At 42.2% G+C, this 18,226-nt stretch overlaps 2 protein-coding genes across 2 annotated transcripts in view; both read right to left on the bottom strand.

The window, feature by feature from the left end:
- Nucleotides 1–2,947: 2,947 nt before the first annotated feature.
- LOC118374592 (secretory carrier-associated membrane protein 2-like) lies at nucleotides 2,948–11,735 on the bottom strand. The gene is made up of 9 exons (XM_052515866.1): nucleotides 11,530–11,735; nucleotides 10,801–10,878; nucleotides 10,001–10,090; nucleotides 8,934–9,051; nucleotides 8,137–8,265; nucleotides 7,463–7,622; nucleotides 7,153–7,254; nucleotides 6,333–6,450; nucleotides 2,948–6,158 (listed from the first exon to the last, which is right to left on the bottom strand). Exons 1-9 carry the CDS (start codon nucleotides 11,584–11,586, stop codon nucleotides 6,012–6,014), a joined length of 999 nt encoding a protein of 332 aa, XP_052371826.1. The 5' UTR covers nucleotides 11,587–11,735; the 3' UTR covers nucleotides 2,948–6,011.
- A 3,344-nt stretch (nucleotides 11,736–15,079) lies between these two features.
- The window catches only part of LOC118374591 (unconventional myosin-IXAa-like), a 113,019-nt gene continuing 109,872 nt past the window's right edge, over nucleotides 15,080–18,226 (bottom strand). The window contains exons 39-42 of the mRNA XM_052515867.1: nucleotides 17,906–17,923; nucleotides 17,302–17,513; nucleotides 16,928–17,070; nucleotides 15,080–16,720 (exon numbers count right to left, since the gene is read on the bottom strand). Coding sequence (XP_052371827.1) covers nucleotides 16,215–16,720; nucleotides 16,928–17,070; nucleotides 17,302–17,513; nucleotides 17,906–17,923 — 879 coding nt within the window. The 3' untranslated portion in view covers nucleotides 15,080–16,214. The remainder of the gene's footprint in view (nucleotides 16,721–16,927; nucleotides 17,071–17,301; nucleotides 17,514–17,905; nucleotides 17,924–18,226) is intronic.

Genomic DNA, 18,226 nt, shown 5'->3' with positions numbered 1-18,226 from the left:
CAGTATGACAGGAGCAGAGGTGTGTTCACCCAGAGAAGGAGACCATCTACAGTATGACAGGAGCAGAGGTGTGTTCACCCAGAGAAGGAGACCATCTACAGTATGACAGGAGCAGAGGTGTGTTCACCCAGAGAAGGAGACCATCTACAGTATGACAGGAGCAGAGGTGTGTTCACCCAGAGAAGGAGACCATCTACAGTATGACAGGAGCAGAGAAGGAGACCATCTACAGTATGACAGGAGCAGAGGTGTGTTCACCCAGAGAAGGAGACCATCTACAGTATGACAGGAGCAGAGAAGGAGACCATCTACAGTATGACAGGAGCAGAGGTGTGTTCACCCAGAGAAGGAGACCATCTACAGTATGACAGGAGCAGAGGTGTGTTCACCCAGAGAAGGAGACCATCTACAGTATGACAGGAGCAGAGAAGGAGACCATCTACAGTATGACAGGAGCAGAGAAGGAGACCATCTACAGTATGACAGGAGCAGAGAAGGAGACCATCTACAGTATGACAGGAGCAGAGAAGGAGACCATCTACAGTATGACAGGAGCAGAGAAGGAGACCATCTACAGTATGACAGGAGCAGAGAAGGAGACCATCTACAGTATGACAGGAGCAGAGAAGGAGACCATCTACAGTATGACAGGAGCAGAGGTGTGTTCACCCAGAGAAGGAGACCATCTACAGTATGACAGGAGCAGAGGTGTGTTCACCCAGAGAAGGAGACCATCTACAGTATGACAGGAGCAGAGGTGTGTTCACCCAGAGAAGGAGACCATCTACAGTATGACAGGAGCAGAGGTGTGTTCACCCAGAGAAGGAGACCATCTACAGTATGACAGGAGCAGAGAAGGAGACCATCTACAGTATGACAGGAGCAGAGAAGGAGACCATCTACAGTATGACAGGAGCAGTATGACAGGAGCAGAGAAGGAGACCATCTACAGTATGACAGGAGCAGAGAAGGAGACCATCTACAGTATGACAGGAGCAGAGAAGGAGACCATCTACAGTATGACAGGAGCAGAGAAGAGACCATCTACAGTATAACAGAGCAGAGAAGGAGACCATCTACAGTATGACAGGAGCAGAAAGGAGACCATCTACAGTATGACAGAGAGAGAAGAGACCATCTACAGTATGACAGGAGCAGAGAAGGAGACCATCTACAGTATGACAGGAGCAGAGAAGGAGACCATCTACAGTATGACAGGAGCAGAGGAACAGGAGCAGAGAGGAGACCATCTACAGTATGACAGGAGCAGAGAATCTACAGTATGACAGGAGAGAAGGAGACCATCTACAGTATGACAGGAGCAGAGAAGTAGACCATCTACAGTATGACAGGAGCAGAGAAGGAGACCATCTACAGTATGACAGGAGCAGAGAAGGAGACCATCTACAGTATGACAGGAGCAGAGAAGGAGACCATCTACAGTATGACAGGAGCAGAGGTGTGTTCTTATGTCATGAACAGATTTCCTGCTTGCCATACTAGAGGGAGATACTGGTTGTCTTTCAATTCCACACCATGGGATGATTGACCTGGATCTTAACCAGAACAGACTTCACCAGACACAGTAGAAATGAGGTCACAAGAAACAGACTGATTTGTGAAGAGGGACTACATCACCCAGAAAGCATTGCAGCAGTGTGTCCCTGGAGGCCCACAGTTTTGTTGTATGTAATGCATTGTTCTCGACCTCTGAGTGTTTGGAAATACGACTTGTAAACTCGGTGCATCAAGTTGCATGCGTTCACGTACCTTGAACCAAGGTCAACCTAAGTACCGAGGTCAACCATAAACAAACAGTACAGCTATCATGCTGGCATGAAACGGCAGTTGAAAATTGCTTTTCCAGATCAGTCCAAACGTTCCTCCTGACTGTTATAATCAACATGTTTGAATGCTAAAATGATATGGGACTACGTTTTTCTATTGCAACGCTTGAATCACGTTAATATTTTTGGTTATAACCTGGACAACTTTTGAGCTCTTTTTTTGCTTTTAAAAAGTTTAGAACTAACTTTTGTTTGTTTATATTAAACTACTAGTTGTTGTTGTTTCCACTAAGACTGTAATGTCATTGTAATTGGCAACAGTGTGGTGATTTTAACTCACGTCTCTAAAGATAAACCACTCCAGTTCTTAGTCCATGAAAAGAGGTCGATTTAATAGTTAAATGGTAACTTGATATAGCTCCTTGTGGTTCGACATTCATATGGTCCCCCTGCCTGTGTGGGATCGAATCCCGGTCCCTGTATCTTCCCTTTTCATATCTGTCACAATAAACAATAAAACATTTAAAAAAATAATCTGATTAGATAAAATCAAATTAAATAACTCAGTCAATTTCTCAAATGACCTGTATTTTTAGAGTTCGCTGTCATATTTATTTTCCCCTGTATTGTCGGATAGCTCATATTATTAATTGTATAGATGTTTTTAGTTAACTAATTATCTGTGACTAAATGGGACTGTTGATGGGTCAGCTAGTTTAGGTACAATAGGCTGCAGTAATGCTGTATGATCGAAGCCAGGCTGCATGTTGCTGTAAAACCCCTAAGAAGATACAAATGGTTGAATCAGGATCCAAGTGCCGTTCGTCCCCAAATTGCACGCGAGAGGAAAGCGGGGAGACATCACCACCCTACGACATGTAGGGCTGTACGACATGTAGGGCTGTTGGCACATTCATAATAAGTCAGAAACTAGGAACCGCCGGCTCAGAGTTAAAATTAAAGTACGTTATTTACGTAGAGCTTCCTGTTGGTTGATTCTGATACTTTCCAAGTGGAAAAGTTGGGTAGCATCTTTCTACAATAACTTTCCTAGTTCCAACAGCACTTGAACGTCCCACAGGCAGACAGAAAGCCTGGGCATGAACCTTTTTTTATTAAAAAAAATATTTAAAAATCTTTGACATTCAAGAGAGAGCAAAGAAATGCATCCATTTATTGAATAATAGCAGTAACAATAGATCTATAAATTACTTCAGAGATAAGTCGTAAAAATCACTCAGACAAAAGAACAGCTTTGTAACATGTCTGACATATGTACAGCGACAAACAGATTTGATCCTTGACCTCCAGAAGGACAGCCATCCTGGAGAGCTACTGGATGTGCACTGTGCAGGCTTCCATTCCATCCCTACTTGATTCGACCAAATCTGAAGCTATCAGCTAGTCATGCAAGGCCCTGATGAGCAGTTGAATTAGGTGTTAGAGCAGGGCTAAAACAAAAGCCTGCACACTCAGTAGCTCTCCAGAAGAAGGGTTGGACACCCCTGTGCTAGATAATACCCAGTAACAGTACACTACCCAATAGAAGGATCAGATAAACACACAAGTATCTGGACAAACATTCAGAACACGGATGGATCATAATGGTAGTTAATAGGCAGAAGGTGAGGCTCATTTAAAGTCATGTCTCAGTGAGTTTTAGGCTCAAAAATAAATCTCAGTAAACCAGTGTCAGCTACATAACATCTGAGAGTTGACATATCAGGAACCAACAGCAGTAGTGTAGCAAGACTGCAAATGTCCAGTAGACAGCATAGTGACATTTCAGAAAACGTGTAGAGTAACCGTACATTAAATATAATAATATGCCTGTGTTGTAACTACTACCCAACAACTAAAATCAAGAATGTAAATCTAGTTTTTGATCGTTGCTGTATTAGAAGTCATGACTTGGTTTACTGCAATCTTTAGGGTTATTGTACTAAACTTTACTTTAGGCACATATCCACAATCAATAACTAACTATTCATTAATACATTTAGATCATCATGGAATTAGTCAAATCATTCATTCATTTGTCCTGTCAGCTCATTCCTCCATCCACTCACTCATTCTCACATGGCTGTACCTATATTCTATTCTTGCACTAAATACATTCAATCTTCCAGAAATGTCCATGAGCATGCCACAGTACCCACATTGACTGGTCTATATCTCATTCATAGAGAACAATAATTAAGTGTCAATTTAAAATTAACTAGTGCTTTTCTGATTTGTAAGAAAAGATCCCACCTGTCCTGATGTCATAATACCAAAGCCACCAACTCCAAAATGTAGTGGTGACAGCACAGAAGTGGTTCTATGTTCATTAAAGTAACGGTCCCGTGTAAATATTTCTATGAAATATGACCTATAATTATGCACAATATGACAAATAGTTCCTTCCAATTAAAATAAATAAATAATTAAGTACGATAAAAATACCAAAAAACAGCTATTCTGTGTTGGAATGGTGTATACCGGTTATTAAAAATATTACTGCGAGGAGACCACTGATTGGCCAGCTCATCCTCCTCTGAGGAAATAGCAAGCATTTTTTAAACAGTTTTTTTCTCTCCAATTTATGGTTTTGACAAAAATATGAGTATCGGATGAGTCAACACCATTATTTGGGTATGAGTTAACAGAACAGGAACTTTTAAAAGTGTGATTTTCACTGGACAGTTACTTTAAAGTACAGTAGGAGGGATACAGGGGGTGGTGCACTAACATCTGCGTATACAGTATTTCCCATTTAGTTAAACCGTCACCCAATATCTTCATTATTGTATCTACAAAAACACAGCAGTTGCCTTATCATACTTCAGCAAGTCCAACCCTACTGAGGGATTGAAGAACAGTAAAATATGAAATCACAAAACAAATCTAAGAAATAAAACCATTCATCCCTTCAATATATTATGATCAGAGCAATAATAAACCTCAACAACAATGTAAACTTCACAAAATAAAATGTAATTCCTTCAGTAGACATTTCAGTGTTTTTACCTCAGATGCCGACTTCGGTAACATTTTTGTACCCAAAACCTTGTAATACAAGGATCTCCAACTTCAGTCTTGGACAGCCACTGGGTACACAGGCATTGTTCCAGCCGAGCACCAACACACCGGATTGAACAAAAATCAAGGTCGAGACTGAAGACTGTGATCAGTTGGGTATTTGAAACGTGTGTGTTAGTGTTAGGAAAGAACAGAATCCTGCACTAACAGTGGCTCTCCACAACTAGAGTTGGAGATCTCTGCGTTAACGGTACAGTATGTCCTGAGAAGAGGACCTGAGTGTCTGGATAGGGCAGGACAGTGAGGAAGAAGAGAACTTAACGAGGTAAAGACTAGGCTATGGGACAAAGCGCAATTGATATACTGAATAAAAATACAACTTAATTTGAGATTGTGTTTTCATAATGATATAAGCGCCATGCTGGTACCAAACTATTTCATTCTAGTGAGGATTAAAATGACAATGTAAAGTATTCTAGGGAGAGGATTCCTCATTTGCTAGGAGCATAGTGTAATAGCATTACAACCTACAGGAGACGAGCAATACAGACTACGCATTCGCTTTCTTAACGTATCACATTCCACTTAGAAAGAAAATGTACATTATTGTCATGGAATGTTTGGTACCAACATGGAGGACACTTTGCCAAACTCTGGTGCCCAAACCAACCCTAGCCCCCTACCAGCTAGACACCCCAATCCCAAACCAACCCTAGCCCCCTACCAGCTAGACACTCCAATCCCTAGCCCCCTACCAGCTAGACACCCCAATCCAACCCTAGCCCCCTACCAGCTAGACACCCCATCCCTAGCCCCCTACCAGCAAGACACCCCAATCCAACCCTAGCCCCCTACCAGCTAGACACCCCAATCCCAAACCAACCCCCCAGACACTTGGATAAGTCCAATCAACATGGTAATAGCTCCATTTATACCCTCTGATTAGCTAGCAGAGTTTCCACCACATTGAATACACGGGGCTAGTGGTTGAATTGGGATTATGCATCAATGGCTGTGGTTAGAGAATGTCCATGATACAGCAGTAAATTGTAATGTTCCTGTATACCAGTCTAGTTTCTGTCCTGTCAGCCATTTCTGTTGCCTCTGCAGAGACACTGAGGCCATGGGACAAAACGGGGCTTGGAGTGAATGAGAGGTGCCTAGAAAGGTTAGGAGGAACCTGGCCCTGTGGCTTTAGGATCACTAGCGTCCTTGGAAGGCCCCCTGGGCGGCTGAGGAGGCGGCGCTGGCCGCGGCGCTCTGAAAGGTCTGGTTGGTGAGGACCCCCGAAGAGAACTCCTGCTGGGCCTTGGTGAAGTTGGCCCCCGTCCGACGATAGTTGGAGTGGACCTGACAAGGGGGAGAAGGCAGGGGTCAGGCACGATAGACAGGGGATTATTGAAGGGAATGGAGTTGCCTTTTCAGGCTGTATTGGCCTTGGTGGGTGGATGTTTAATAATGACCTCAACACTTTGCAATAAAGTTTGAATCAATTCTGAAGGATTGAGATAGCCCAAAATATACCATTTTGAGTAGGATGATGGCGAGGACAGCGTTCACAGTGAAGCAACCGGCCACAACCATCATCACCACAGCTACAGCCATGTTGCTTCTTATCATGGTGATGGACGAAATCCATCCACTGGAAAACAAGACAAATAACACATCCTCATTTACACTTTCAGAAAATAAATCCATAGCAACATAACATCAATGAGGCATACAAAACCCTTTGTCGACAGAATTATTTTTAGCAAACAGTCACAAACCCACACGATGACCAACAGACAGGCAAAGTTTATTAGGATGACACGGGACAGTGAAGCCTACTCCACAAAAGAAGCAAGACCAAAGGTTTGAGGAGCCAGAAGGGCTTTTCCCACTACTAAGCCGAACCAAACTACTGAGCTGGTCTGGTTACTGGAATCATGTTGAAAATGACAATGTGAAAATAAAATATTTGCACCAACACAATTTGGTTTGGGTCAACACGACAGTGTGAAATAAGGTAAGAGAGATGAGCCGAGTGTCACACACTTACAAAGCAGCCCCCAGGACAAAGAGCACAGCAACAGATTAGCCAGCAGGAGATCTGTCAAAGAGATGCAAGAGAGAAGATGCAGGACCAGATGCACACACACACGTACACACCCACACAAAGATGTGAAGGGAGACCTACACCCACCCAAACACAGTACATATTACACACCCAAAGACACAGTACATATTACACACACACCTGTACTTGTGTGCGCAAATACATACACAAACATACCGCACTCACACACTTCCGCAAAGAAGATTCCCTGAGGTGCTATCTAGTGTATCATGTTGTTTCACTGACCTGTTTCCCCACTTGGGGATCCCCACACACTGGATGATGTAGACAGACACTTGGAAGAAGAAAACAAAGAAGAAGAAGAAGAAGCTGAAGGAACTGTCCGACCTGAAGAACAAACCAGGACAAAGGGTTAACAATCACCCGCACATATATGGACTTCACAATAAAACTAATTAGGTCATGTGGAATAAAGACATTCTACAGTGTTAAGTAGGTTCCAGTCTGTTTTGACTTCGTCGTCACAAGGGACTTTACTTATATAAACACTTTTATTCAAAAGAAAAGTAGAACTATATTTGAGCAAAGAACTTGCCTGAAGGCTTTGTACACTGGCCTGTACCAACAGACGAAAGAGACGGGGGTGAAGAGGACGAACCAGAGGATGGACAGACCAAAGTCCACCCCCGCGTTTGGATCGGCAGTGAAGTAGGCCAGGCAGGCCAGAAGGTTCAGGAAGAGTGTGATACTGTGAACTGGAGAGACAAAACAAATGAATGTGAGACTAGAAGAAACTGGTGCAGTGTTGGAGAGGAGCTTGGGGACTAATATTTTAAGACTAGTACTTTGGGATTGTTGACTGTTGTCACTGACAAGCATGTAATATGATTAATTACTCAATTAAAGGTGCAATATGCAGAAATCACTCCACCAATCCCTGGATGCTAAAATTGGAATAGTTCGCCTCATTTCAGTTTGTGACAAAACAAGTATAGCGTAGAGAATCATTGTACCAGTTTTATACATGTTCCATAACCAAAAATATTGTATTTTCAGCTGTTGAAGCTGGTGTGGAAAACCGAAAGTAGGAGGAAAAAACAAAACTTAAAAACCAGAAACCTAGAAATAGCACACATAGAACAGATCTACTGCTTCTTAAGACTTTCTTGAATGTGAATGAGAAATCTATAACTCGTATTTCTATGTGAATTTGGTGGGTTGCCCAAAAAAAGTTACATAGTGCAGCTTTAAGATGCAAGGTGTACGTACACATCCAAAGGTAGTACATCCTCTTGCATATCTTCTGGTACTCTTCAGGGATGTCTTCGTTGAAGTCCTGGTAGAAACAAGGCTTTATGGGGGAAAACTTGGGAAGTGGCGGCCAGTTGTTTTCTTTTGCTGTCAAATAAAGAGTTTACTGCCATGAAGAGTTACACGAGTACATAATCTGACGAAACAACACAAGTACAACGTAACTCAGAAAGATAAAACACTACAGTAGGGAGTCAATTTAAAAGGCATGATGGATTCTGTTAAAATGTAACATGTTTCAAGTTAAACTGCAGTTTGTTAGTATCCCGTTTAGTGAAGGATTACTGTGAGTATTAATGGAGTTCAGGCCATGAAACTGTGTGTATGCTAATTTAGAAAGGTTGAACTAATTAGATAAAAGGAAATTGCCTAGGATCAGAGAGCAGGGTCAGGCCCAGGATGAAGATGGACGGGTGGGATTTTGACATCAAAGTAAACAAGAGAGGATCATGGACATTCCACAGGAGAAAGGCGGGAAACTCATTGGGGTCATAAAATGTATAGCTGGGGAGGTGACACCTACAATGGAAGAGCATAAGATGTGTTGTGAGCTTTCTAAATGTATGCACTCAGCTGATGGCATCCTTGGTATTAAACACTTGAAACTTCTCTTGAGCTTTTGGTCTCAGTTCCTTATTGCAAAAAGTTTGCAATAGCATTTTTCTTTTTAACAGAAGTTGAATCAACTTTTGTATTTATAATTTGGTCAAAACAGATTTCAATTGAACATAATCAAGTGACAATCTATAGCTTACTAATGTGGCCTCCAGGCCTGTTCTGGAGCTCCTGCTCTTTCCGATCCAGTTCAGCAGCTTTCTTCTCCAGCTCCTCCTGTTGCCTGAGCAGGTTAGCCTGGGCAGCAGCCGCAGTAGCCTGGTGGACAATGGGAAAGAGCTGTGTTACAAACCACCTTGAACCAAGATGGAGTGTTCGGGCACAAAATGGTTGCAATACATCAAGTTGGTGGGTACAATGCATTTAATAAGAAGTTCCTTCTCTGCCCAATTATCTCTTCCCATTTGCAGAGACAATTCATACCAACTCGTGCAATTTGTTTATTACACGGTTGCATTTTCATATTAAACCTCCTATAACCCTAGGTAAATTGTTTTTTCATCTTTATATTGTGAGGTAACTTACAAATGGGACATGTGAAGTCTCAAACAACAATTGGAAGAATGTGTACCTAAACTACACTGTCATTACACAGTACTGGCTTATGGAAATACTACTTTGTCCACTTAAGGTAAAGTAGGACCAAAACCAGGGACCTTGCAAAAAACCTCGAATAGTATGACCAAGTCAGGATGCTTTTCCAGTTCTCTCTGACCTTTGTTTTAATGTGCCTATTCAGATCAATGCAGATGGGTTAGTTATTTAGCAACAAAACCAAGGCACAACTATGGGGCGAAACAGAAGGTGTTGGTTTAGATTGTTTGTGACAACATGTCAACTATATTTCATCTCCAATGTTTATTGAAAGTATGAATATATTTACACAATGAGTACTTTTCTCTCAAATACATCGTTATAGTTGTTGGTTAGCTAGCTAGCAAATTTTTGCCATATCAACATGAAATCAGTCAAAACAAGACATAGTATTAAGAACAATATGAAACGAGCTGAAATTATTTTCCTTCATGTGGCCTCGCTTAGCCACTTAGTCATCACAAACAACTCAGGAGTTCAGTGAATTTGAGTGCGTGTTGTACTAAGCGTAGAGCAATAGCTACAGTCAAAAGGAAATCCTTGTTGTGTCTAAAATTGTCAGTGTACCACACTGCCAACCTCCCTCCTCCTCATTCAGGTCTCTGTTACTCACTCGTGGGGTGGGCTCCACAGCAGAAGCCTGTAGGACAGCTGGTTGGGAGGAGGCAGCAGAGATAGGGATGGTGGTCCCAGTGTGGGTGCCCTGAAACAAACAAACACACACACACACACACACACACACACACACACACACACACACAGTCAAAATCACAAATAAAAAGAAATCTGCATGTAGATATACAAAACCACATGTGCATATACTCTTGTCTGAAATGAAATGAAGCCTCATTCACATCAGAAGACACTCCCAAATCAACATATTTCCTCTTGATGTTTGTCAGATGCATTTGCTTCTTTTCAGGAAGATGATGACATCACTGTGCCCACATTATATGAATGTGCATTGGAAGTAAATGTAATTGCTAAAATATACTTAGTATACATTATTTAATATTCCTTATATTAAGAAAACCAGGCAGCACAGTTGTGTTTATTTTTTAATTCGCGGAAAGCCACCAGCACACTCCAACACTGACAATTTACAAACAAAGCATTTGTGTTTAGTGAGTCTGCCAGATCAGAGGCAGTAGGGATGACCACAGATGTTCTCTTGATAAGTGTGTTAATTGGACCATTTTCCTGTCCTGCTAAGCATTCAAAATATAATGAGAACTTTTGGGTGTAAGGAAAAATGTAGGGAGTAAAAATGTATGGAGTAAAAAAGTACATTTATTTTCTTAAGGAATGTGATGGAGTAAAAGTTGTCCAAAATATAAATACACAAATACCCCCAAAAACGACTTATGTAGTACTTTACAGTATTTTAACACCACTTCTCCTGGCTCATCTTACCATAGCACTGGCTGAGAATGGGTTGAATTCCTCAACGGTTTCAATCCCACCGCTGGTGATTCGTGTGACTGAGGCATCCTGTATTAGAGACGACAATATATTTTCTTAGAGTAAAAACACGAAATAACAACTCCCCTCTGGTTATTTGACTGATAGTTGGTTCTTTCAGGTATAAAATCCCACGCAAAACTATAGGGGATAGTTCATTAGGCTAGAATTACAATGTGTGAAAACAGAGAATAGCAGGGGGCTATATTCGTTGGCAGCAAGACAGGTGCACTTGCTACGGGTGCATAACTATCATTATTGGTAGGAAATGAGTCCTGACCTTCTTACATGCGTAGGCCAATAAATGGCATATACTCGTCTATAAAAACAACTTGCTCCCAGTAGTCGTTTTAATTGAGCGGATGACAGGACAGGTTGTTGATAGCTAGCCATCTATGGGCCTATACAAGTCAAATGGGGCCTAGCTACCTGCTTAGGTAAAGGCTAATAGAACACCTTATACGTGTCCTTATTGGTCTACCAAATATATTGACTGAAATGACTGGCACACAACATTGTCAATCATGCTACGTTCTCATCTGAACAAGGAAGTAGACCCAGGCCCAACCCAGCAACCAACCAAACTGGTTTATGTTGCAGTATATCTTTTACAGCGTTCAGAAGGGAACATAAGGACAACGCAAGTCAGAGCTTACAGTTAGGTCTAAATAAATTGCTCACCTGGAAAGGATTGACATCCACTGCATCTACAAATGGGTTCTCGTCAAATCCAGACATGTTGAGAAAATGTTATCTTCTTCTTTTGGAGGTAAACAAAACGCCAGCTTGTGCCTCTCCTCTGGCTGCTTGTTCCCCAGTCTGTTGATGGTGCTGTTAGACAGTGCTCAGTGCGCAGGCGTAGCAGGATACGCACACTGCGTCAGCTGATCTGGGGCAGTCTCGAGCGTTCATTTAAAATCAATTATCTTTATTTTTAGAAAATAGGGTACAATTGGTTTCAAATGTGACATTCTCGTGACTTCCTAAATCCTACTCCCATGTCTCAGAGCTGTACAGTGAAGATTCCATTTAATTGATATTTTATTTAACCTTTATTTTATCAGGGAGTCATTTACCAAAGCATGTCTTGAAACCAGTTCAGAAAAGTATTTGTAGGCTATGGTAGGCTTGTAACCATAAATAAAAAAATAAAAAAAACTGTAATCTGACATGAAGCTTGATGGTTCTATTTAAGTAAAGTCAAATGGTTTGATATTGAAGCAAACCTGTGTCGAACCCTACGCATCATGCCGACAGGGTTAAACCATTTGGTGGTACGTGTAATATTGTTCATATTAGTGAGGATCGATACACTGCCCCCTCTAAACGGGATGGCACGTCCCGTATTTCGACCACATTAGCCCCTCACACGTACGGCCATACGCTCCGATGGGCTCACGGCTACCATCCCATTTTTAGACACCGGTGTAGAGAACGGAGGGACAGGGAAGTAGAAGGCAAACAACCTATGCATCACGCCAATAAGGGTAACCCACTTCAAATCAAATCAAATGTATTTATATAGCCCTTTGTACATCAGCTGATATCTCAAAGTGCTGTACAGAAACCCAGCCTAAAACCCCAAACAGCAAGCAATGCAGGTGTTGAAGCACGTTGGCTAGGAAAAACTCCCTAGAAAGTTCAAAACCCAGGAAGAAACCTAGAGAGGAACCAGGCTATGAGGGGTGGCCAGTCCTCTTCTGGCTGTGCCAGGTGGAGATTAGAACAGAACATGGCCAAGATGTTCAAATGTTCATAAATGACCAGCATGGTCAAATAATAGTTCTGGGACAGGTAGCACGTCCGGTGAACAGGTCAGGATTCCATAGCCGCAGGCAGAACAGTTGAATTCCCACTTGGTGGGAATTGTAACGTGGTTTATCTCCCGAAGAGTCAGGATTTAAAACTAAATCATAGTTTAACAGACACCCACTCTATACATGGATGTAATAAGAGTTGTTACACAGCTCTGTAAATTCCATAATTATCTTTATCATAGGCATTTTAAAGTCTAAACAAATCCCTTTGGTAAATTTGTATCTTGACAAATCAGCCTGGCAGTTGTCCTGTTCAGTGCAGTCCAGTGGTCAGCTCAGGGTTGAACCATCAGTCACTCTTCGGACCAGTGGAGAGATGGAGAACACCAAGTACTATGCAGTGATCGGAGGACCACAGACAGGATACTTTCCCAGTATCTTCTTCCAGAGAGTTCAGACCAGAGCACAGAATTGTGGACCACGCTGACTGATAAAGATAAAAAGGAACTAACCTTCCTTGCAGATGAATCAAGGTGTTTGATATTAGAGTTTGAGATCATTTTAATGCAACGCAAAAGTAAGTATGTATATATGTATGGGAAAATATACTGCAGATGTGTGTCTCGCTACACATGAAATATGAAAGTAGACAGACAGTATATGTTTAGTGTACATGTCTATTTGTCTGTCACACTGACCAGTTTTAATTTTTTACAATTTATTTTACCTTTATTTTACTAGGCAAGTCAGTTAAGAACAAATTCTTATTTTCAATGACGGCCTAGGAACAGTGGGTTAACTGCCTGTTCAGGGGCAGAACGACAGATTTGTACCATGTCAGCTCGGGGATTCGAACTTGCAACCTTTCGGCTACTAGTCCAACGCTCTAACCACTAGGCTACCCTGCTGCCCCAGCGGGCCACCATAGTTTTCAACAGCCAACATACGTATTATTCTGTATCATAATTGATGTACAAGTCTATGGATTTTGGTAGAGGGACTGTGTTATCTACTTACATGGCTGGAATGGACAGTGTGCAAGTGTCAAAGCTATTTGGAGCTTTGCCTTAAAGTGTATAGTAGGACATGTACCATTATGGTTCGATCTTTGTCAGGAAGTGTATAAACGAGGACATGTACTGTTATGGTTAGATCTTTGTCAGGAAGTGTACTGTTATGGTTAGAGAAAGAAGAACAAATAAGACAACATTAAGCGTCTGTGAAGCACTCATATCGCATCTGGTGGAGATATTCCATTCCAACTGATTACAATAATTACTGTATTGATCAAAGTATTATCAATATTAATAATAATTACAGGACTACCCATAAGTAAAATGTCTAAGTCACTTTGGAAAAAAGCATCTGCTAAATGGCATATATTATATTTATTAATAACAATACTTTATTCTACTGCTCGGTGATCATGTACACTGCACTAGTGTAATCAACCTGAATTAATAATATGTTTTGTGTATGCGATGTGTGAGCTGTGCCAAGGTCTTCCTCTTGTATGACAAATGCACATCTGATTTTGAACCTCTGAATTAAAGCTCATGCCTGTACCATGCAGTATAAGAAAAATATTGTTTGGTACAACTACAGTACCATTACCAATGTCTGGACACACCTACTCATCCAGGGTTGTTCTTTTATTTGTACTATTTTCTACATTGTAAAATAATAGTGAAGACATCCAAACTATGATATAACACGTTCTTGAAATGTTCCGGATTGACCAACCTTCATGTCTTAAAGTAATGATGGACCATCGTTTCTCTTTGCTTATTTGAGCTGTTCTTGTCATAATGAGCTGCCCTTGTCACAACACAACTGATTGGCTTAAGAAGGAATGAAATTCCACAAATGAACTTTTAACAAGGCACACCTGTTAATCGAAATGCACACCTGTTCATCGAACTACTGCATTCCAGGTTGAGAGAATACCAAGAGTGCGCAAAGCTGTCATCAAGGCAAAGGGTGGCTACTTTGAAGAATCTAAAATATATTATGATTTGTTTAACACTTTTTTGGTGACTACATGATTCTGTGTTATTTCATAGTTTATGTCTTCACTATTGTTCTACAATGTAGAAAATAGTAAAAATAAAAAACCCTTGAATGAGTGGGTGTGTCCAAACTTTTGACTGGTACTGTATAACTAACAACTTTTTCTTACACTGTAGGTATGAGGCCTTTTGACACTTTCCCCCTCAAACACTAGAACTGTGAGGTGTTTGAATATCCTTTAAAAAATATATATATATTTTTTAAATATTTGAGTCTGATAGCTGATAGTGATTTAGTGTTACAAAAAGCATGTTTTAAACTGAAAGGGGATTTTTGACTGTTGCCTGAAAAACAGCTGACTGTCCAACATGACAGCGCCACAAAACTATCCCAATAAAAATGTAAAACTAACACATCCAGAAAAAAACAAGAAATGTTACGAATAATGACAGAAGACAAGAAAGTGCATGTCCTTGTTTGGTTGCTATTGAGTCCAACACTGATATCTCAGGAAGACAAGTATTTGGGGGTAACATGTATCCAGAGCAAGGAGAATGGTATTTGTCCAATACATATTGTACTGTACATTCTAATTGTTGTATGGCTGTTAAGCTGTGAATGCAGTGATTTTCTACACATCCAACATTCTTTACAGAGCTGGGATCCCCTTGGCTAGAATACACACCAGCTAACTTGGTCCCTTTCATGGCCGTAGTTCCCTCAGGAGAGGAACGAAGCAGCACAAACATAAAAACACATGAAGTGGTCTTCTCTCACACACACACACACACACACACACACACACACACACACACACACACACACACACACACACACTTTAACACTCAAACACGCACACGTACACAGCCTTTGTCCAATACCATACATCTCTGCCCAAGATACTCAAGAAAAAGATAAATATTTGACTTCAACTACCCAGCAGTTACTGGTGTTCCGGCTTTGTACAGTATTTATACCTTTATAATATAGTTATATAGATTTATACTTTCCATGAAATTAAAAATTTATTAAATAGGCTTAAGGGAAAAATACATTTGTAATAATAGAGGAACCACTGCTTACATTGATTGTTTTTAACTGTAAACTTTAAAGCAGCCAATGATTGAGATCTCAAGTTCATGGACACGGCGGCACAGTCAATGGCTCGGTAGGTTTTTAATTATTTTTTTCTTCCCATCTTCTAGCCTCGTTCCACCTCCTAGTTTGCATTGGGACGTCAGCTCGGGAGATCTCCCGGATGCTGAGTAGTCCTCTCCCAGTGTCCCAGCATTCCCTTTTCTCTGCCTTCCTGCTCCACACGTCTCCTCTCCCCTGGGCTGAGGGAGGCCCAGACCTGCAGAGGGACCATGGGGAGTGCGGTTGGCAGTTAAGGCCACAGGAGATCAACCTTCTACTGGTTCCTCCTCTCCTGTCTCTTTGAGGTGGACACACAGTGTGTACATGGCACTTGGGGGGACAGTTCTGCATCATTGCGGATGTGGACTGAGAAAGGGTGAGCTGGAGTGTTTGAGGAAGGGGGTCAGATCGCATGCTCTTAGGGAGAGTGGGCTGTGACGAAGGAGGTGTTCCCACTGTCCTTCATACCATGAACTCATTGCTGCCATACAAAACCCGCTGCTGGGGTAAGTCAGGCGGATCCCTGCTGCGGCCCCCACTGTCATGGGAGTGCCTCAAGGGTGAGTTCTTGGATCCTTTCAGTTTCTGTTTGCCCTTTTCCGGGTTGAAGGTGCCTCGGCTGGTGAACTGTGACCTCTCTTCGAATGCCCCCTCCTGTTTGGCCGGGGGGGGACAGTCCAAGATGTCGCGGTGGGGAGGCTGGGGCAGGTACAAGCCCTGGGCAGAGCCAGAGCCAGAGCCAGAAGAGGGCGACTTTGAGCGGTAGCGAAAGTGGCGAGCTGTGGCCACAGAGGAGGAAGAGGACGGGTGGAAGTGGGAGGAGGAAGAGAGGGAGGAGATGGTAGAACAGGAGTCCACTGAGTCCTGGGAGTCTGGTTGCCTGCGTAGGTTGCGGCGTCGGTGGCTCTTCCCCTCTGACCTCTTGGTTCGAGCGACGGGGGTCAGCGTGGGTTCTCTCTCTGAGGGACCTAAAAAGGTCAGCGGTCAGACCATGATGCAGGATACTATAGTAGCAGCAGTAGAAAACTATATGCTTCAACTAAATAAACAAATGTTTTACTCATGTCTCTTTTTGCTACACAGAATTGTAGAGAGAAACTTAAAATATGACCACAAGTTTTAACAAGCATTTTCCAAACAGGTTGACCATGGTACTGTTTAATATCATGGCATACCGGAGAAGTCGGAGGTGGCTCCTTCAGAGTCCACGTTGAGGTTCTCAGAGCTGTCGGCCGTGCCGATGGACGCCTCCGACTCCAGGGTCTCATCGTCTGATGCTCGCTGCTCCAAAGTCAGCATCTCAAAGGTTAGCTCCTCCCTGGGGTGACAAACATGGTGAGGTCAATGCAGAAGGAAAACACACTGACAGTTTTAGTCATTCATTTTCCTAATTTTAGATACACTTTGCCATTCATTTAATATTCCTCAAATATCCTGTAGGTAAAGGTATAATACTGTATTTCTACATTTATTTTATAACATGCTTTTCGTTGCACATTGACTGAGGGCGCCCCCTAAATGCTACTGTAGGTATAATGCTATAAGGTACTTCTCTTTCTGCAGGCTCTCGATCTGCTCCGTCAGCACCCTCTCCTCCTGCTGCATGGCCAACTGCTGGTGCTCCGATACCTCAGGCTCCTTCCCCGCCCCCACCTCCTCACCGCCGCTCTCCTGCATCACTGCAGCCGTCACGGACGGCAGGCGTGGGCTAACCGGGGGCGAGGGCGTGTGGTAGCTGAACCGCCGTACGTGGCCCTTGCCCTGCGAAACAAAGCACAAAACAGTCAGTCAGGGAGAAGTTAGTGTTAGCTTAGGCTAATGCCAGCGTTTGTCCTGGTGTAGGATTGTCCTGATTCATGACAAGAATAGCAAAGCAGGGAAAATAACAGCGTCTGGCAGCGAATTCTATTTCAGGTTGTATAGCCAGCAGCCGTTACTCCTACTACCTAGGAGGGCCCTTCCACCAAGTTACTTTGACGGCACATGCAAAAATAACACTTTGTAATACTTGAAACATCAATGTTTCATAGTTCGCCTTTTAAACCCATAACGACCCCAAGACTCATGCTCCCCACACATGCAGTCTAGCAACCAGCAGTCACAGCAGATACCCAATCGCAAAATCATGTTGGATGCTGTGCAGCATGGGTTACCTTTTTGCCTGCGTTTGGCTGCGTGGTACAAACAATTGAGAAGCAAAAGAGAATATAAAAGTGAAAATGAGGCCAAAGACACTGGACAGTATATGGTCCCTAACCTCTTACAAAGTCCTCCATAATGCTACCATGTGATGATACACCAGGACATTTCTCCTGGAATTGCTTTAATACCAAAGAGCTGCTATGGTCTACAGCACATGTAATTGGGACAATCTTTGATTGGATCATGGGACAAGAGGCAGAAAAATCTAAGAAATTCTATTATGAATAGGTTATATTACATAATAAGTCATCTAGTGTAGGACATCATTTCCC

Source organism: Oncorhynchus keta, unplaced genomic scaffold (assembly GCF_023373465.1).
Source record: "Oncorhynchus keta strain PuntledgeMale-10-30-2019 unplaced genomic scaffold, Oket_V2 Un_scaffold_3208_pilon_pilon, whole genome shotgun sequence".
NCBI classification, from domain to species: domain Eukaryota; kingdom Metazoa; phylum Chordata; class Actinopteri; order Salmoniformes; family Salmonidae; genus Oncorhynchus; species Oncorhynchus keta.
The sequence above is the reverse complement of the archived record's forward strand: the minus strand, read 5'-3'. Positions and strand labels throughout refer to the sequence as shown.

Bases quoted from the DNA above. Each gene is read 5' to 3' on its own strand.
- LOC118374592 (XM_052515866.1), bottom strand. From the start codon at position 11,586: ATGTCTGGATTTGACGAGAACCCATTTGTAGATGCAGTGGATGTCAAT. The intron at 10,091-10,800 runs GTAAGATGAGCC...TGTTTGTTTCAG, and splicing joins CATTCTCAGCCAGTGCTATG to GGCACCCACACTGGGACCAC. The intron at 9,052-10,000 runs GTGAGTAACAGA...ATTGTCCACCAG, and splicing joins CTGTGGAGCCCACCCCACGA to GCTACTGCGGCTGCTGCCCA.